The sequence below is a fragment of the Falco cherrug genome, chromosome 19, assembly GCF_023634085.1.
Source record: "Falco cherrug isolate bFalChe1 chromosome 19, bFalChe1.pri, whole genome shotgun sequence".
Lineage (NCBI taxonomy): Eukaryota > Metazoa > Chordata > Aves > Falconiformes > Falconidae > Falco > Falco cherrug.
This window is the reverse complement of record NC_073715.1, coordinates 1,837,225-1,857,322: the sequence shown is the minus strand read 5'-3', so window position 1 is coordinate 1,857,322 and position 20,098 is coordinate 1,837,225. Positions and strand designations below refer to the sequence as shown.

Genomic DNA, 20,098 nt, shown 5'->3' with positions numbered 1-20,098 from the left:
CTGGCCTCCCATGGGAAGCTTGTTGGAAGCCTGGCCTTCAATGAAAGGTTTACAAGGCGATGAGGCTGCATTTGGTGGGCCAAAATCTGAAAACCAACGCCAGGAGGGCAAGATGTTGGCATCGTCCGGCGAATTACGCCGTTTCCTTCTCTTTGCCTTAATCTTTTTTCTTTGGTTCTGTGTCAGCGGCCCAGAAATATTTTGGCCTCTAATACCGTCACTTGAAAGGAGCCTGTGTGGCTGAACGGCCATGTCATGAACAAGGAAATGAAAAGGCAGCGTTGCAGGGAACATAAGCAGTGTTCTCATTTCTTTAATTGAGAAGTTTTGCATGCAAGATGGGCTTGTTGGTAAACACATTACATGCACAAAGGGTGCCTCTGGGCCTGGGGCGGTCTGGAGCAGTATAAAAGCCAGTCCAGCTGCAGGTATCCTCATCCACTTCTCCTGCCTTCTCCTCCTTGGTGAACAAGGTGAGCTGCAAACACCTTTGCCTCACTCTCCTCTTTCTCTTCTTCTCCTCTTTGTCCCTTTGTCTCGGTGTAGCTTTTGTTGAGAGCCTTGCTCCTTCATCGTGCTCCCAGTGTCTCTGTCCACCTTACTGTCTGCTGCACTTCTCTCGGAGAAGATCCTGGGCTTTGTTTTCCAGGCTCCCTGTGGGCTCTGGGCTCTTGAACCTCTCTTCTCCCAAACGCAGGCTGTCCCTGCTCCCCAGCCTGTGGCGTTGCTCTTGCCGAGCAGGCTGTCAGGCTGCCCCTCTCATGCTGCGTGTGCTTTCCGTGCCCTCCCTCCCAGGTGCACCTCCGTCCCTCAGCCATGTCCTGCTACGATCTGTGCCGCCCCTGTGGCCCAACCCCGCTTGCCAACAGCTGCAACGAGCCCTGCGTCAGGCAGTGCCAGGACTCCCGCGTGGTGATCCAGCCCTCTCCCGTGGTGGTGACCCTGCCCGGACCCATCCTCAGCTCCTTCCCCCAGAACACCGCCGTGGGATCCAGCACCTCCGCTGCTGTGGGCAGCATCCTGAGTGAGGAGGGAGTGCCCATCAACTCCGGGGGCTTTAGCCTCTCTGGCCTTGGTGGCCGCTACACGAGCAGAAGATGCCTGCCCTGCTAAAGCCGGGCCGGACGTCCAGCGAGTGCATTGACCGGGAAGCCCAAAGCCAGGTGCCGGACTGAGGACGGAGCTGCTGGCCAGAGTTTCCAGATGGGCTGAGCACCCGCGTGCCCTCCTGCAAAGGAGGGAAGGAAGCCAGGTGCCATCCTGGGCTGTCTGGAAACACGGCCAGCTGGTGTTGTCATCTCCTTCTCCTCCCGCTTTCTTCTCCATTTCATGATGCCCTGATGCCTCGTGCTGTCCTGTGCCATGGGTTCATCCTGAAGCAAGCTGAGAGGGGTCCTGCTCATCACCCTCTCCCCATGTGTATCCATGACATGCGTCCCATTGCTGTGAGGGCATGCCTGGCTGTCACTGCCCTTGTAGCAGCCTGGACCGCGTCCCTTCCAACACACACTGCTTTGTTTCTCTCTTTAGACTCATTAAAGCTGATGCTGCATTGTAACTTGATGTCTCCTCATGTTCCTTCCCTCCTGGGATGCCCAGCCAAACTGTTCAGAGGGAGATGGGATGCTACACAGGGAAATGTGTGGCTGAAGGAATGTTGTGCATTTCTATTATTCCTGGGGGATTGGGGGTTGGTGTTTAGCTGAAATGGTCACTTGTATGGCGTAGAGGAATGAAGGCAGTGGGTTGATTGACATTGATAACATGTAGCTGTGGCCTTGCCTCAGAGGCAGGGGGTTGATTGTCCTGGATGGTGTGCAGCTGTAGCTTGTTCCCGCTAAGTGGTTAAGTAGCCCTGAGGAGTGTGTGGTCAGGTGTAGGAGTTTCAGTGTTGTTTGACCTCTGGTGGAAGGTGCTGCTGAACAGGTAGTAGAGCCTGACCCAGGGGTCCTCAAACTTTTTAAACAGGGCCTGGTATGTGGATTAAGTAGTAGGAAGTCATCTGTGGCTGCTTGGTTTCCCCCCAACTCCTGGTGGTGGAATTCTGTAAATACCGGGGGCTGGACTGAGGGCCCTGGGGGGCTGTATCTGGCCCACGGACCTTAGTTTGAGGACCCTTGATCTAACCAATGGTAAAGCTTTGTTGCAGCACAAACAAACTATTAGGCTGCCACAAGGCTTTACTGTGGATTAGATTCTACTGTCTGTGCTGTATCTCCTTCCTCCAGAGGTCAGACCACGCTGCTCCTTCTCCATTTAACCCCCTCTCCCACAGTTGTATGGGACTCGTTTTATATGCGGTATGTCCTTCCTGAGGCCACCCACATCACTTGGTCCTGAACACCATACCTTTGTGGCTAATGGCATATCCCTTGCCGTGTTTTCAATAGCTCCAAGAGGTGCTTGATGTGTGCCAGATGCCAATGGAATTGTGAACCTTCACTTCTGCCCACAGGCCACCTCTTTGTGCCCACCAGGCCGTTTTTCTCAAGTACTCAGCAACACTGGCACAGCGCCACAGTCCCTGCTTGGGAGGCCACGTGGCCTGTGGGCCATGACAGTGAAGTGTGGGCATTTAGCAAGTCCCTCTCGTTCCCTTGCACAGCAGGGGAAGGAAAGAAGGCACCCTCCACGATGCAGCCATTGTCTCTTCCTGCCCTTCTGCCCTGAATTGCAAGACCTCAGATGTCAGGGAGGAAAGTGACTTTGCTGGTGCATGGAGGCGGCGTGTAGTTGGTGGGGCCTACTCCACCGGGATGTGGTGGTTGCTCCTGCCACAGGAGATGTGGGAGAGGACAACTGCCTCTGCCTTGCTCCAGCGTGCTCTAGTCCTCCACAACTGGTGTTTTTATCCCGTGCCCCTGTCCTGTTTCAGGTGGAGAGAGGGGCACCTCCTGTTCTGTCCCATACGCTGCGTGAACCCCTACAGTGCCTTTTGCCATGGCTCAAGGCCTGTCTTCCCTGCAGGACAGCTGCCACCGCAAGGCCCCTGTGCCCTGCTCCGCAGGAAGGCCCTCAGGAAATGCCCTCTCCAGCAACGCTCCTGAGCCAGGCTGAGCTGCCAGCAGGAGCAAGGTGGGGTGAGAAGATGGTACCAGGGAGGGAAGGCGGCATCTGCAGGACGTGACCAGAGCGGGCTGTGGCCGGGCACTGGAGCCTTTGGGCAGGGCCTTGCCATAGGTGCTGACAGTGGGAGTAGCAAGGCCTGGCAGGAGACACTACCTGTGAATTTTCTGGGTCAGGGACGTGATGGAAATGACCCTTAGAAGAAGAGACCTATCTTGCATTTATGGAAAATAAATGTATGTATTTTTATTTATAAAAATAAAATTAAAAATATTTATATTTATTTATGAAATCCTTTCTTGCAGGAACAAGTCCTTCTCCCCACTGCTGTGACAGGTGGAGCTGGTGTCCTTTGTGCCAGGTGCACAGGAGATACCCTCCTCTTGCCCATCAGTGACCTGAGTGCAGTACCAACAAGGCCGATGGCTCTGCTCAGCCTCACCTGCGGTCTCTCTCTCCTCCCTCTTCCCTTTGACCCAGACCTTTATTCAAGCTCTGTCCTGGCCTTTAGCCCTTTCCTCAGCTGGCTGGCAGGACTGTAAGCCTCCTGCTCCTTTGCAGGCTGGCTTATGACTGACCACGAACCCCCTTGATCCTGAGTGCAAGGAACCCACTGATGTGCCAGCCTCTCCTTGGGCGTGTCTGGACACTATGGCCCTGGTCAGGATTCAGTGAGCTCTGTTGGACCAGGTCACTGTGACTGGGTCTGCTCCTGATGTGGGGACTGACTGTCCTGCTTGATGCCAGTCCTGCTTCATCCATGAACTTGATGGTTGAGCTGGTCTCTGGGCTGCACCCGTCTCCTGTCTGTGGATGTTCCTTGCTCACTTACTGTGCAACGGGGCCATTGCTAGTGAGGCTGCTGCCCTCCTGGCCTTGTTGTCATCTCACCTCCTGGCTCTCAGCCGGCAGGGAGCAATTGGCTCTCACTGACCCCTGGCAGCGTTTCTACTTTGATGGGCTTTCACTGTCATCATTTTAACCAACGTGACTTCTAAGCTCTCTTCATCACCTTAAATGAGGAATTTGGCCCGCGCCCGTGTGATTAGAGAGCTGCCTGTCCCTGGTGGAGTCCCAGCCTAATTGGGGAAGGACTCCTTGCAGTGAGGACATGGCTGGGGTGTCAGAGGAATGCGGCTTGTGCCCCAAGCTGGGCTTTCATTCCTGTTGGGGACATTCAGCTGGCTTTCTGCCCTGGGAACACTTGTGCCGAGCATGGAATCCTTCCCTTGGAATGCATCCCTGGGGAGATCCTGACACCTGCTGCTCTCCAGGCTGTCCTTGCTGGCACTGCCAGCCCTCGCTTGTTTCTGTGGAGAGTGATGTGTTGCATGGAAATCTTGCTGAGAGTTTGGAACTGCATGTGCTGTCCTGCCAGTATGCGGAGCCACAGCAGAAGCTGAGTCATGGACCGTGAGGAGGAGGAGGAGGAGGAGGAGGAAAGGGCTTGTATTTAGTCCCCAGCAGGTGCCTTGTTCTGGGGGTGCATGCCAGTCTACCAGGAATGGCAAACAATACCTGGTTGTGTCAGAGCAACATCCTTCTTTCCGAAAGGTGCCTGTGGTGGGGACTGGGGACCTCTAGATGCTGCTGACAGAGCTGAGAGAGAAAAGAGCTAGGCTTATTTCTGCCGAGAGCAACGCTCAGTATCAAGGAAGGGCTAAAGCCCAAGGGCAGAGCTGGCGTGCTTGGGAAGCTGGTGCCTCAGGCAGCCTGAGCTGGTCGATAGGGAAAGCTGACTGGCCTCCCATGGGAAGCTTGTTGGAAGCCTGGCCTTCAATGAAAGGTTTACAAGGCGATGAGGCTGCATTTGGTGGGCCAAAATCTGAAAACCAACGCCAGGAGGGCAAGATGTTGGCATCGTCCGGCGAATTACGCCGTTTCCTTCTCTTTGCCTTAATCTTTTTTCTTTGGTTCTGTGTCAGCGGCCCAGAAATATTTTGGCCTCTAATACCGTCACTTGAAAGGAGCCTGTGTGGCTGAACGGCCATGTCATGAACAAGGAAATGAAAAGGCAGCGTTGCAGGGAACATAAGCAGTGTTCTCATTTCTTTAATTGAGAAGTTTTGCATGCAAGATGGGCTTGTTGGTAAACACATTACATGCACAAAGGGTGCCTCTGGGCCTGGGGCGGTCTGGAGCAGTATAAAAGCCAGTCCAGCTGCAGGTATCCTCATCCACTTCTCCTGCCTTCTCCTCCTTGGTGAACAAGGTGAGCTGCAAACACCTTTGCCTCACTCTCCTCTTTCTCTTCTTCTCCTCTTTGTCCCTTTGTCTCGGTGTAGCTTTTGTTGAGAGCCTTGCTCCTTCATCGTGCTCCCAGTGTCTCTGTCCACCTTACTGTCTGCTGCACTTCTCTCGGAGAAGATCCTGGGCTTTGTTTTCCAGGCTCCCTGTGGGCTCTGGGCTCTTGAACCTCTCTTCTCCCAAACGCAGGCTGTCCCTGCTCCCCAGCCTGTGGCGTTGCTCTTGCCGAGCAGGCTGTCAGGCTGCCCCTCTCATGCTGCGTGTGCTTTCCGTGCCCTCCCTCCCAGGTGCACCTCCGTCCCTCAGCCATGTCCTGCTACGATCTGTGCCGCCCCTGTGGCCCAACCCCGCTTGCCAACAGCTGCAACGAGCCCTGCGTCAGGCAGTGCCAGGACTCCCGCGTGGTGATCCAGCCCTCTCCCGTGGTGGTGACCCTGCCCGGACCCATCCTCAGCTCCTTCCCCCAGAACACCGCCGTGGGATCCAGCACCTCCGCTGCTGTGGGCAGCATCCTGAGTGAGGAGGGAGTGCCCATCAACTCCGGGGGCTTTAGCCTCTCTGGCCTTGGTGGCCGCTACACGAGCAGAAGATGCCTGCCCTGCTAAAGCCGGGCCGGACGTCCAGCGAGTGCATTGACCGGGAAGCCCAAAGCCAGGTGCCGGACTGAGGATGGAGCTGCTGGCCAGAGTTTCCAGATGGGCTGAGCACCCGCGTGCCCTCCTGCAAAGGAGGGAAGGAAGCCAGGTGCCATCCTGGGCTGTCTGGAAACACGGCCAGCTGGTGTTGTCATCTCCTTCTCCTCCCGCTTTCTTCTCCATTTCATGATGCCCTGATGCCTCGTGCTGTCCTGTGCCATGGGTTCATCCTGAAGCAAGCTGAGAGGGGTCCTGCTCATCACCCTCTCCCCATGTGTATCCATGACATGCGTCCCATTGCTGTGAGGGCATGCCTGGCTGTCACTGCCCTTGTAGCAGCCTGGACCGCGTCCCTTCCAACACACACTGCTTTGTTTCTCTCTTTAGACTCATTAAAGCTGATGCTGCATTGTAACTTGATGTCTCCTCATGTTCCTTCCCTCCTGGGATGCCCAGCCAAACTGTTCAGAGGGAGATGGGATGCTACACAGGGAAATGTGTGGCTGAAGGAATGTTGTGCATTTCTATTATTCCTGGGGGATTGGGGGTTGGTGTTTAGCTGAAATGGTCACTTGTATGGCGTAGAGGAATGAAGGCAGTGGGTTGATTGACATTGATAACATGTAGCTGTGGCCTTGCCTCAGAGGCAGGGGGTTGATTGTCCTGGATGGTGTGCAGCTGTAGCTTGTTCCCGCTAAGTGGTTAAGTAGCCCTGAGGAGTGTGTGGTCAGGTGTAGGAGTTTCAGTGTTGTTTGACCTCTGGTGGAAGGTGCTGCTGAACAGGTAGTAGAGCCTGACCCAGGGGTCCTCAAACTTTTTAAACAGGGCCTGGTATGTGGATTAAGTAGTAGGAAGTCATCTGTGGCTGCTTGGTTTCCCCCCAACTCCTGGTGGTGGAATTCTGTAAATACCGGGGGCTGGACTGAGGGCCCTGGGGGGCTGTATCTGGCCCACGGACCTTAGTTTGAGGACCCTTGATCTAACCAATGGTAAAGCTTTGTTGCAGCACAAACAAACTATTAGGCTGCCACAAGGCTTTACTGTGGGTTAGATTCTACTGTCTGTGCTGTATCTCCTTCCTCCAGAGGTCAGACCACGCTGCTCCTTCTCCATTTAACCCCCTCTCCCACAGTTGTATGGGACTCGTTTTATATGCGGTATGTCCTTCCTGAGGCCACCCACATCACTTGGTCCTGAACACCATACCTTTGTGGCTGATGGCATATCCCTTGCCGTGTTTTCAATAGCTCCAAGAGGTGCTTGATGTGTGCCAGATGCCAATGGAATTGTGAACCTTCACTTCTGCCCACAGGCCACCTCTTTGTGCCCACCAGGCCGTTTTTCTCAAGTACTCAGCAACACTGGCACAGCGCCACAGTCCCTGCTTGGCAGGCCACGTGGCCTGTGGGCCATGACAGTGAAGTGTGGGCATTTAGCAAGTCCCTCTCGTTCCCTTGCACAGCAGGGGAAGGAAAGAAGGCACCCTCCACGATGCAGCCATTGTCTCTTCCTGCCCTTCTGCCCTGAATTGCAAGACCTCAGATGTCAGGGAGGAAAGTGACTTTGCTGGTGCATGGAGGCGGCGTGTAGTTGGTGGGGCCTACTCCACCGGGATGTGGTGGTTGCTCCTGCCACAGGAGATGTGGGAGAGGACAACTGCCTCTGCCTTGCTCCAGCGTGCTCTAGTCCTCCACAACTGGTGTTTTTATCCCGTGCCCCTGTCCTGTTTCAGGTGGAGAGAGGGGCACCTCCTGTTCTGTCCCATACGCTGCGTGAACCCCTACAGTGCCTTTTGCCATGGCTCAAGGCCTGTCTTCCCTGCAGGACAGCTGCCACCGCAAGGCCCCTGTGCCCTGCTCCGCAGGAAGGCCCTCAGGAAATGCCCTCTCCAGCAACGCTCCTGAGCCAGGCTGAGCTGCCAGCAGGAGCAAGGTGGGGTGAGAAGATGGTACCAGGGAGGGAAGGCGGCATCTGCAGGACGTGACCAGAGAGAACACGCTGTGGCCCGTCACTGGAGCCCATAGGTTCTGACTGTGGGTGTTGCACAGGCCACTGGGAAACTGGATGTGTGCATATGCTGAGACGTTTGGGCAGAGGAAACGGAGATCCTTATGTCTGCTGGACTCCAGCATACCCTTGTTGATGTTCCCCCACCATGAGTACTTGTGATGAGTTTTATTGTCTCATGGAATGCTATCCAGGGTTTTTGCAGTGCCTATTATGGAGATAATGTGTCAGGTCAAAGAAGAGGTGTTTGGTACCTTTGCAGATGAAAAATGAACAATTGGGAAGCCCCAACACTGAGTTTTGGAGTTTGGGTGGGGAGTACACTTCATGTGTGTTGGAGACCAGTCTATCCACCTCTCAATCATTCTTCTTCTGTACACTGGAGGCTGCTGGAGGTTGTCGAAGTAAGTTAAAAAATAACAAAGAGCATACGGATTTATCTTGATAAAAATGTTTTGAAAATACAACCTAAAAGTGTTTTAGTCAACTTACATGCTGACTGAGTAATTTAAACCTAACATTGATAGAGTAAAATATTGCATACTGTGATGGATATAGCGACCACTGTCACAGCAAATATTTTAATCTGGCCTTAAATTTTAGGAAGGCCAGAAAACATGCCTCATATATTATGAGAATCCTTCAAGTGAGGCCCTGGAGGGCAAGGGTCTGGCATCACCTGGTGAGGTGGGACACTCCTCATCATTGGTTGCATCATCTGCCTCTGCTGATTTCTAATTTTCCATGGAAATATTTTGGCCTCTAATACCGTCACTTGAAAGGAGCCTGTGTGGCTGAACGGCCATGTCATGAACAAGGAAATGAAAAGGCAGCGTTGCAGGGAACATAAGCAGTGTTCTCATTTCTTTAATTGAGAAGTTTTGCATGCAAGATGGGCTTGTTGGTAAACACATTACATGCACAAAGGGTGCCTCTGGGCCTGGGGCGGTCTGGAGCAGTATAAAAGCCAGTCCAGCTGCAGGTATCCTCATCCACTTCTCCTGCCTTCTCCTCCTTGGTGAACAAGGTGAGCTGCAAACACCTTTGCCTCACTCTCCTCTTTCTCTTCTTCTCCTCTTTGTCCCTTTGTCTCGGTGTAGCTTTTGTTGAGAGCCTTGCTCCTTCATCGTGCTCCCAGTGTCTCTGTCCACCTTACTGTCTGCTGCACTTCTCTCGGAGAAGATCCTGGGCTTTGTTTTCCAGGCTCCCTGTGGGCTCTGGGCTCTTGAACCTCTCTTCTCCCAAACGCAGGCTGTCCCTGCTCCCCAGCCTGTGGCGTTGCTCTTGCCGAGCAGGCTGTCAGGCTGCCCCTCTCATGCTGCGTGTGCTTTCCGTGCCCTCCCTCCCAGGTGCACCTCCGTCCCTCAGCCATGTCCTGCTACGATCTGTGCCGCCCCTGTGGCCCAACCCCGCTTGCCAACAGCTGCAACGAGCCCTGCGTCAGGCAGTGCCAGGACTCCCGCGTGGTGATCCAGCCCTCTCCCGTGGTGGTGACCCTGCCCGGACCCATCCTCAGCTCCTTCCCCCAGAACACCGCCGTGGGATCCAGCACCTCCGCTGCTGTGGGCAGCATCCTGAGTGAGGAGGGAGTGCCCATCAACTCCGGGGGCTTTAGCCTCTCTGGCCTTGGTGGCCGCTACACGAGCAGAAGATGCCTGCCCTGCTAAAGCCGGGCCGGACGTCCAGCGAGTGCATTGACCGGGAAGCCCAAAGCCAGGTGCCGGACTGAGGACGGAGCTGCTGGCCAGAGTTTCCAGATGGGCTGAGCACCCGCGTGCCCTCCTGCAAAGGAGGGAAGGAAGCCAGGTGCCATCCTGGGCTGTCTGGAAACACGGCCAGCTGGTGTTGTCATCTCCTTCTCCTCCCGCTTTCTTCTCCATTTCATGATGCCCTGATGCCTCGTGCTGTCCTGTGCCATGGGTTCATCCTGAAGCAAGCTGAGAGGGGTCCTGCTCATCACCCTCTCCCCATGTGTATCCATGACATGCGTCCCATTGCTGTGAGGGCATGCCTGGCTGTCACTGCCCTTGTAGCAGCCTGGACCGTGTCCCTTCCAACACACACTGCTTTGTTTCTCTCTTTAGACTCATTAAAGCTGATGCTGCATTGTAACTTGATGTCTCCTCATGTTCCTTCCTTCTTGGGATGCCCAGAAATGCTGTCCAGGGGGAGATGGGATGCCCTGGAGGGGAAAGGGTGTGTGCGTAAGGGCCAGTAGTGGACCAGCATCATGCTTGGAGGAGTTGAGAACCCTCAATAACCACAGTCATTGGAAGAGACATCAGGTGGTGGAAATGTGTGTGGTATTGTGTGATTATGCAAAGGGCATCCAGGAGCTTCCCCAAGGGCCATGAGAGCAACAAGCGTGGTTGGATACTGGCTTCCAGATGGTGAGGCAAGCCATTGACCTGCTGGAGGACATTTCTGTACAGGCTGACACCCACCGGGCCAAGGCTCTGACTGCACGTTACTGCCTGCAATGTGCTCTTGCCCTTTTCTCCTGCCAGCACATCTTCCCAAGGCTGGAACTGCAGGGAGCCCCCAGGGAGTTGGAGGGGCATGTGCAGCCAGGGCAGCTGTGTAAAGGGAGATGTGAGCCCTCTGCTAGATTTTGGCACAAGAGGCACAGGCTGAGCATGGGTGTGTAACATGGGCAAGTGAGGGGCATGGAATGAAAGGGATCGTCCTGCCTCATCTGAAAGTGATGGGTAGTGTTGGTGACGTGTCCTGGAATCTCTGCCGTTGGCTGGAAGGGAGCAGGAAAAGCCTCTCTGCCCCCACCAGAGCAGTTTTGTGGTCAGAATCACTAAGTATTGCAGAGTCCTTCAGTGTATGTCACAGTGTCCTGAAGGGACGTGAGTCTGGAGCAGACGCACAGCAAATTCTCCAGAAAGCCCACGCTTGCTGCTGCGCAGGCTGTGCCTGGAGGCGTCCCAAGCAGTGATCCTTGTGCCCCCCTCATCAGGCCCCAGGCTGGGAAGGCTGAGGGAGTGGGACCCCGCCAGCTGGCTTCTCGGTCCCTCCTTCCCATGCCCATGTCCTCCAATGCCAATACATTGGTCCTGCTGCTCTGGTCCTGCTTCAGGTAGATCCTCAAGGAGGCACCTCTTGAGCTGTGCTTCTCCAGGAGTCCCTGCAGAGGGTCATGGACCCTGCTTGCCCCTGAGCCTGTTGGGTGTCCTGTGGAAATCCTGCCACGAATCTGGTTGTGCGTGCTGTGCCAGCAGCCTTGATGGCCAAAGCAAAGTTGTGGGCAAGGCACGGGCTGGAGGAAGGACGCGTATGGATTGGTCAACACGTGCCTTGGTCACAGGCGTGCATCACACCTAGCCAGAGGTGTCCAGCAAAGAGCGCTGGGAGGGGAAGAGCCTTCATTCTGAGCCACGGGCTGTCTGCTGGCTGAGGCATGTGGGGATGGAGGATTGATGGAAGATGGCAAAAGAGGCAGGCAAAGCTCTGCCGAGATCAAAGCCCAATCTCAGAGAGAGAGAGAGTCTGAAAGGCAAGAGCAGAGGTGCCCAGCCTAGAAAGAGCATGCGTGACACGGTGTGAGTGAGTACAGCATGAGAGAGCGCAACTGATGGTGCCGACCCTTGCATGTGGATGTCCAGGCTGAAGCCTGTGGGCTCTGGGGGGGCCTGCCTCATTCATCAGGAAACACTTTAAAGTGATGCCCTGCAGGGCATGGGGCTGGCGAGGTGGGACACTCCCCATCACTGGCTGCATCATCTGCCTGTGCTGACGTGTCATTTCCTCTGGAAAAGCTTTGGCCTCTAATACCGTCACTTGAAAGGAGCCTGTGTGGCTGAACGGCCATGTCATGAACAAGGAAATGAAAAGGCAGCGTTGCAGGGAACATAAGCAGTGTTCTCATTTCTTTAATTGAGAAGTTTTGCATGCAAGATGGGCTTGTTGGTAAACACATTACATGCACAAAGGGTGCCTCTGGGCCTGGGGCGGTCTGGAGCAGTATAAAAGCCAGTCCAGCTGCAGGTATCCTCATCCACTTCTCCTGCCTTCTCCTCCTTGGTGAACAAGGTGAGCTGCAAACACCTTTGCCTCACTCTCCTCTTTCTCTTCTTCTCCTCTTTGTCCCTTTGTCTCGGTGTAGCTTTTGTTGAGAGCCTTGCTCCTTCATCGTGCTCCCAGTGTCTCTGTCCACCTTACTGTCTGCTGCACTTCTCTCGGAGAAGATCCTGGGCTTTGTTTTCCAGGCTCCCTGTGGGCTCTGGGCTCTTGAACCTCTCTTCTCCCAAACGCAGGCTGTCCCTGCTCCCCAGCCTGTGGCGTTGCTCTTGCCGAGCAGGCTGTCAGGCTGCCCCTCTCATGCTGCGTGTGCTTTCCGTGCCCTCCCTCCCAGGTGCACCTCCGTCCCTCAGCCATGTCCTGCTACGATCTGTGCCGCCCCTGTGGCCCAACCCCGCTTGCCAACAGCTGCAACGAGCCCTGCGTCAGGCAGTGCCAGGACTCCCGCGTGGTGATCCAGCCCTCTCCCGTGGTGGTGACCCTGCCCGGACCCATCCTCAGCTCCTTCCCCCAGAACACCGCCGTGGGATCCAGCACCTCCGCTGCTGTGGGCAGCATCCTGAGTGAGGAGGGAGTGCCCATCAACTCCGGGGGCTTTAGCCTCTCTGGCCTTGGTGGCCGCTACACGAGCAGAAGATGCCTGCCCTGCTAAAGCCGGGCCGGATGTCCAGCGAGTGCATTGACCGGGAAGCCCAAAGCCAGGTGCCGGACTGAGGACGGAGCGGCTGGCCAGAGTTTCCAGATGGGCTGAGCACCCGCGTGCCCTCCTGCAAAGGAGGGAAGGAAGCCAGGTGCCATCCTGGGCTGTCTGGAAACATGGCCAGCTGGTGTTGTCATCTCCTTCTCCTCCCGCTTTCTTCTCCATTTCATGATGCCCTGATGCCTCGTGCTGTCCTGTGCCATGGGTTCATCCTGAAGCAAGCTGAGAGGGGTCCTGCTCATCACCCTCTCCCCATGTGTATCCATGACATGCGTCCCATTGCTGTGAGGGCATGCCTGGCTGTCACTGCCCTTGTAGCAGCCTGGACCGTGTCCCTTCCAACACACACTGCTTTGTTTCTCTCTTTAGACTCATTAAAGCTGATGCTGCATTGTAACTTGATGTCTCCTCATGTTCCTTCCTTCTTGGGATGCCCAGAAATGCTGTCCAGGGGGAGATGGGATGCCCTGGAGGGGAAAGGGTGTGTGCGTAAGGGCCAGTAGTGGACCAGCATCATGCTTGGAGGAGTTGAGAACCCTCAATAACCACAGTCATTGGAAGAGACATCAGGTGGTGGAAATGTGTGTGGTATTGTGTGATTATGCAAAGGGCATCCAGGAGCTTCCCCAAGGGCCATGAGAGCAACAAGCGTGGTTGGATACTGGCTTCCAGATGGTGAGGCAAGCCATTGACCTGCTGGAGGACATTTCTGTACAGGCTGACACCCACCGGGCCAAGGCTCTGACTGCACGTTACTGCCTGCAATGTGCTCTTGCCCTTTTCTCCTGCCAGCACATCTTCCCAAGGCTGGAACTGCAGGGAGCCCCCAGGGAGTTGGAGGGGCATGTGCAGCCAGGGCAGCTGTGTAAAGGGAGATGTGAGCCCTCTGCTAGATTTTGGCACAAGAGGCACAGGCTGAGCATGGGTGTGTAACATGGGCAAGTGAGGGGCATGGAATGAAAGGGATCGTCCTGCCTCATCTGAAAGTGATGGGTAGTGTTGGTGACGTGTCCTGGAATCTCTGCCGTTGGCTGGAAGGGAGCAGGAAAAGCCTCTCTGCCCCCACCAGAGCAGTTTTGTGGTCAGAATCACTAAGTATTGCAGAGTCCTTCAGTGTATGTCACAGTGTCCTGAAGGGACGTGAGTCTGGAGCAGACGCACAGCAAATTCTCCAGAAAGCCCACGCTTGCTGCTGCGCAGGCTGTGCCTGGAGGCGTCCCAAGCAGTGATCCTTGTGCCCCCCTCATCAGGCCCCAGGCTGGGAAGGCTGAGGGAGTGGGACCCCGCCAGCTGGCTTCTCGGTCCCTCCTTCCCATGCCCATGTCCTCCAATGCCAATACATTGGTCCTGCTGCTCTGGTCCTGCTTCAGGTAGATCCTCAAGGAGGCACCTCTTGAGCTGTGCTTCTCCAGGAGTCCCTGCAGAGGGTCATGGACCCTGCTTGCCCCTGAGCCTGTTGGGTGTCCTGTGGAAATCCTGCCACGAATCTGGTTGTGCGTGCTGTGCCAGCAGCCTTGATGGCCAAAGCAAAGTTGTGGGCAAGGCACGGGCTGGAGGAAGGACGCGTATGGATTGGTCAACACGTGCCTTGGTCACAGGCGTGCATCACACCTAGCCAGAGGTGTCCAGCAAAGAGCGCTGGGAGGGGAAGAGCCTTCATTCTGAGCCACGGGCTGTCTGCTGGCTGAGGCATGTGGGGATGGAGGATTGATGGAAGATGGCAAAAGAGGCAGGCAAAGCTCTGCCGAGATCAAAGCCCAATCTCAGAGAGAGAGAGAGTCTGAAAGGCAAGAGCAGAGGTGCCCAGCCTAGAAAGAGCATGCGTGACACGGTGTGAGTGAGTACAGCATGAGAGAGCGCAACTGATGGTGCCGACCCTTGCATGTGGATGTCCAGGCTGAAGCCTGTGGGCTCTGGGGGGGCCTGCCTCATTCATCAGGAAACACTTTAAAGTGATGCCCTGCAGGGCATGGGGCTGGCGAGGTGGGACACTCCCCATCACTGGCTGCATCATCTGCCTGTGCTGACGTGTCATTTCCTCTGGAAAAGCTTTGGCCTCTAATACCGTCACTTGAAAGGAGCCTGTGTGGCTGAACGGCCATGTCATGAACAAGGAAATGAAAAGGCAGCGTTGCAGGGAACATAAGCAGTGTTCTCATTTCTTTAATTGAGAAGTTTTGCATGCAAGATGGGCTTGTTGGTAAACACATTACATGCACAAAGGGTGCCTCTGGGCCTGGGGCGGTCTGGAGCAGTATAAAAGCCAGTCCAGCTGCAGGTATCCTCATCCACTTCTCCTGCCTTCTCCTCCTTGGTGAACAAGGTGAGCTGCAAACACCTTTGCCTCACTCTCCTCTTTCTCTTCTTCTCCTCTTTGTCCCTTTGTCTCGGTGTAGCTTTTGTTGAGAGCCTTGCTCCTTCATCGTGCTCCCAGTGTCTCTGTCCACCTTACTGTCTGCTGCACTTCTCTCGGAGAAGATCCTGGGCTTTGTTTTCCAGGCTCCCTGTGGGCTCTGGGCTCTTGAACCTCTCTTCTCCCAAACGCAGGCTGTCCCTGCTCCCCAGCCTGTGGCGTTGCTCTTGCCGAGCAGGCTGTCAGGCTGCCCCTCTCATGCTGCGTGTGCTTTCCGTGCCCTCCCTCCCAGGTGCACCTCCGTCCCTCAGCCATGTCCTGCTACGATCTGTGCCGCCCCTGTGGCCCAACCCCGCTTGCCAACAGCTGCAACGAGCCCTGCGTCAGGCAGTGCCAGGACTCCCGCGTGGTGATCCAGCCCTCTCCCGTGGTGGTGACCCTGCCCGGACCCATCCTCAGCTCCTTCCCCCAGAACACCGCCGTGGGATCCAGCACCTCCGCTGCTGTGGGCAGCATCCTGAGTGAGGAGGGAGTGCCCATCAACTCCGGGGGCTTTAGCCTCTCTGGCCTTGGTGGCCGCTACACGAGCAGAAGATGCCTGCCCTGCTAAAGCCGGGCCGGACGTCCAGCGAGTGCATTGACCGGGAAGCCCAAAGCCAGGTGCCGGACTGAGGACGGAGCTGCTGGCCAGAGTTTCCAGATGGGCTGAGCACCCGCGTGCCCTCCTGCAAAGGAGGGAAGGAAGCCAGGTGCCATCCTGGGCTGTCTGGAAACACGGCCAGCTGGTGTTGTCATCTCCTTCTCCTCCCGCTTTCTTCTCCATTTCATGATGCCCTGATGCCTCGTGCTGTCCTGTGCCATGGGTTCATCCTGAAGCAAGCTGAGAGGGGTCCTGCTCATCACCCTCTCCCCATGTGTACCCATGACATGCGTCCCATTGCTGTGAGGGCATGCCTGGCTGTCACTGCCCTTGTAGCAGCCTGGACCGTGTCCCTTCCAACACACACTGCTTTGTTTCTCTCTTTAGACTCATTAAAGCTGATGCTGCATTGTAACTTGATGTCTCCTCATGTTCCTTCCCTCCTGGGATGCCCAGCCAAACTGTTCAGAGGGAGATGGGATGGTATACAGGGCAAAGTTGAGGTTGAAAGTATGTGTTGCTCTTGCATCATTCCTTTGGAATTGGGGGTATGTGTCCAATGGAAATTTTAAGTTGTATGTGACTTTTTATACGTGGTATGTCCTTCCTGAGGCCACCCACCTTCCTGGGTTCTGAACACCATACCTTTGTGGCTCTTGGCATATCTCTTGCCATGTTTTCAATGGCTCCAAGAGGTGCTTGATGTGTGCCAGATGCCAATGGAATTGCAAACTTTCACTTGGCTCTCAGGCCACCTCTTTGTGCCCACCAGGCCCTTTTCTCAAGTACTCAGCAACACTGGCACAGCGCCACAGTCCCTGCTTGGGAGGCCACGTGGCCTTCATGACAGTGAAGTGTGGGCATTTAGCAAGTCCCTCTCGTTCCCTTGCACAGCAGGGGAAGCAAAGAAGGCACCCTCCACGATGCAGCCATTGTCTCTTCCTGCCCTTCTGCCCTGAATTGCAAGACCTCAGATGTCAGGGAGGAAAGTGACTTTGCTGGTGCATGGAGGCGGCGTGTAGTTGGTGGGGCCTACTCCACCGGGATGTGGTGGTTGCTCCTGCCACAGGAGATGTGGGAGAGGACAACTGCCTCTGCCTTGCTCCAGCGTGCTCTAGTCCTCCACAACTGGTGTTTTTATCCCGTGCCCCTGTCCTGTTTCAGGTGGAGAGAGGGGCACCTCCTGTTCTGTCCCATACGCTGCGTGAACCCCTACAGTGCCTTTTGCCATGGCTCAAGGCCTGTCTTCCCTGCAGGACAGCTGCCACCGCAAGGCCCCTGTGCCCTGCTCCGCAGGAAGGCCCTCAGGAAATGCCCTCTCCAGCAACGCTCCTGAGCCAGGCTGAGCTGCCAGCAGGAGCAAGGTGGGGTGAGAAGATGGTACCAGGGAGGGAAGGCGGCATCTGCAGGACGTGACCAGAGCGGGCTGTGGCCGGGCACTGGAGCCTTTGGGCAGGGCCTTGCCATAGGTGCTGACAGTGGGAGTAGCAAGGCCTGGCAGGAGACACTACCTGTGAATTTTCTGGGTCAGGGACGTGATGGAAATGACCCTTAGAAGAAGAGACCTATCTTGCATTTATGGAAAATAAATGTATGTATTTTTATTTATAAAAATAAAATTAAAAATATTTATATTTATTTATGAAATCCTTTCTTGCAGGAGCAAGTCCTTCTCCCCACTGCTGTGACAGGTGGAGCTGGTGTCCTTTGTGCCAGGTGCACAGGAGATACCCTCCTCTTGCCCATCAGTGACCTGAGTGCAGTACCAACAAGGCCGATGGCTCTGCTCAGCCTCACCTGCGGTCTCTCTCTCCTCCCTCTTCCCTTTGACCCAGACCTTTATTCAAGCTCTGTCCTGGCCTTTATCCCTTTCCTCAGCTGGCTGGCAGGACTGTAAGCCTCCTGCTCCTTTGCAGGCTGGCTTATGACTGACCACGAACCCCCTTGATCCTGAGTGCAAGGAACCCACTGATGTGCCAGCCTCTCCTTGGGCGTGTCTGGACACTATGGCCCTGGTCAGGATTCAGTGAGCTCTGTTGGACCAGGTCACTGTGACTGGGTCTGCTCCTGATGTGGGGACTGACTGTCCTGCTTGATGCCAGTCCTGCTTCATCCATGAACTTGATGGTTGAGCTGGTCTCTGGGCTGCACCCGTCTCCTGTCTGTGGATGTTCCTTGCTCACTTACTGTGCAACGGGGCCATTGCTAGTGAGGCTGCTGCCCTCCTGGCCTTGTTGTCATCTCACCTCCTGGCTCTCAGCCGGCAGGGAGCAATTGGCTCTCACTGACCCCTGGCAGCGTTTCTACTTTGATGGGCTTTCACTGTCATCATTTTAACCAACGTGACTTCTAAGCTCTCTTCATCACCTTAAATGAGGAATTTGGCCCGCGCCCGTGTGATTAGAGAGCTGCCTGTCCCTGGTGGAGTCCCAGCCTAATTGGGGAAGGACTCCTTGCAGTGAGGACATGGCTGGGGTGTCAGAGGAATGCGGCTTGTGCCCCAAGCTGGGCTTTCATTCCTGTTGGGGACATTCAGCTGGCTTTCTGCCCTGGGAACACTTGTGCCGAGCATGGAATCCTTCCCTTGGAATGCATCCCTGGGGAGATCCTGACACCTGCTGCTCTCCAGGCTGTCCTTGCTGGCACTGCCAGCCCTCGCTTGTTTCTGTGGAGAGTGATGTGTTGCATGGAAATCTTGCTGAGAGTTTGGAACTGCATGTGCTGTCCTGCCAGTATGCGGAGCCACAGCAGAAGCTGAGTCATGGACCGTGAGGAGGAGGAGGAGGAGGAGGAGGAAAGGGCTTGTATTTAGTCCCCAGCAGGTGCCTTGTTCTGGGGGTGCATGCCAGTCTACCAGGAATGGCAAACAATACCTGGTTGTGTCAGAGCAACATCCTTCTTTCCGAAAGGTGCCTGTGGTGGGGACTGGGGACCTCTAGATGCTGCTGACAGAGCTGAGAGAGAAAAGAGCTAGGCTTATTTCTGCCGAGAGCAACGCTCAGTATCAAGGAAGGGCTAAAGCCCAAGGGCAGAGCTGGCGTGCTTGGGAAGCTGGTGCCTCAGGCAGCCTGAGCTGGTCGATAGGGAAAGCTGACTGGCCTCCCATGGGAAGCTTGTTGGAAGCCTGGCCTTCAATGAAAGGTTTACAAGGTGATGAGGCTGCATTTGGTGGGCCAAAATCTGAAAACCAACGCCAGGAGGGCAAGATGTTGGCATCGTCCGGCGAATTACGCCGTTTCCTTCTCTTTGCCTTAATCTTTTTTCTTTGGTTCTGTGTCAGCGGCCCAGAAATATTTTGGCCTCTAATACCGTCACTTGAAAGGAGCCTGTGTGGCTGAACGGCCATGTCATGAACAAGGAAATGAAAAGGCAGCGTTGCAGGGAACATAAGCAGTGTTCTCATTTCTTTAATTGAGAAGTTTTGCATGCAAGATGGGCTTGTTGGTAAACACATTACATGCACAAAGGGTGCCTCTGGGCCTGGGGCGGTCTGGAGCAGTATAAAAGCCAGTCCAGCTGCAGGTATCCTCATCCACTTCTCCTGCCTTCTCCTCCTTGGTGAACAAGGTGAGCTGCAAACACCTTTGCCTCACTCTCCTCTTTCTCTTCTTCTCCTCTTTGTCCCTTTGTCTCGGTGTAGCTTTTGTTGAGAGCCTTGCTCCTTCATCGTGCTCCCAGTGTCTCTGTCCACCTTACTGTCTGCTGCACTTCTCTCGGAGAAGATCCTGGGCTTTGTTTTCCAGGCTCCCTGTGGGCTCTGGGCTCTTGAACCTCTCTTCTCCCAAACGCAGGCTGTCCCTGCTCCCCAGCCTGTGGCGTTGCTCTTGCCGAGCAGGCTGTCAGGCTGCCCCTCTCATGCTGCGTGTGCTTTCCGTGCCCTCCCTCCCAGGTGCACCTCCGTCCCTCAGCCATGTCCTGCTACGATCTGTGCCGCCCCTGTGGCCCAACCCCGCTTGCCAACAGCTGCAACGAGCCCTGCGTCAGGCAGTGCCAGGACTCCCGCGTGGTGATCCAGCCCTCTCCCGTGGTGGTGACCCTGCCCGGACCCATCCTCAGCTCCTTCCCCCAGAACACCGCCGTGGGATCCAGCACCTCCGCTGCTGTGGGCAGCATCCTGAGTGAGGAGGGAGTGCCCATCAACTCCGGGGGCTTTAGCCTCTCTGGCCTTGGTGGCCGCTACACGAGCAGAAGATGCCTGCCCTGCTAAAGCCGGGCCGGACGTCCAGCGAGTGCATTGACCGGGAAGCCCAAAGCCAGGTGCCGGACTGAGGACGGAGCTGCTGGCCAGAGTTTCCAGATGGGCTGAGCACCCGCGTGCCCTCCTGCAAAGGAGGGAAGGAAGCCAGGTGCCATCCTGGGCTGTCTGGAAACACGGCCAGCTGGTGTTGTCATCTCCTTCTCCTCCCGCTTTCTTCTCCATTTCA

General features: G+C 55.5%; 2 protein-coding genes and 4 pseudogenes across 2 annotated transcripts; all 6 read left to right on the top strand.

The window, feature by feature from the left end:
• The first annotated feature begins 363 nt into the window (after positions 1-363).
• LOC102059045 (feather beta keratin) lies at positions 364-1,347 on the top strand. Its single transcript, XM_005433292.3, is given in 3 exon segments — positions 364-429; positions 431-469; positions 793-1,347. Coding segments are annotated over 3 exon segments (426 nt in total). The 3' UTR covers positions 1,114-1,347.
• Positions 1,348-5,168: 3,821 nt separating this feature from the next.
• On the top strand, positions 5,169-5,929 carry LOC129734277 (feather beta keratin-like; annotated as a pseudogene).
• Positions 5,930-8,872: 2,943 nt separating this feature from the next.
• On the top strand, positions 8,873-9,856 carry LOC106631645 (feather beta keratin-like; annotated as a pseudogene).
• Positions 9,857-11,883: 2,027 nt separating this feature from the next.
• On the top strand, positions 11,884-12,633 carry LOC129734276 (feather beta keratin-like; annotated as a pseudogene).
• Positions 12,634-14,894: 2,261 nt separating this feature from the next.
• Positions 14,895-15,861, top strand: LOC129734270 (feather beta keratin-like; annotated as a pseudogene).
• Positions 15,862-19,131: 3,270 nt separating this feature from the next.
• On the top strand, positions 19,132-20,098 carry LOC102059214 (feather beta keratin). The gene is given in 3 exon segments (XM_005433293.3): positions 19,132-19,197; positions 19,199-19,237; positions 19,561-20,098. Coding segments are annotated over 3 exon segments (426 nt in total). The 3' UTR covers positions 19,882-20,098.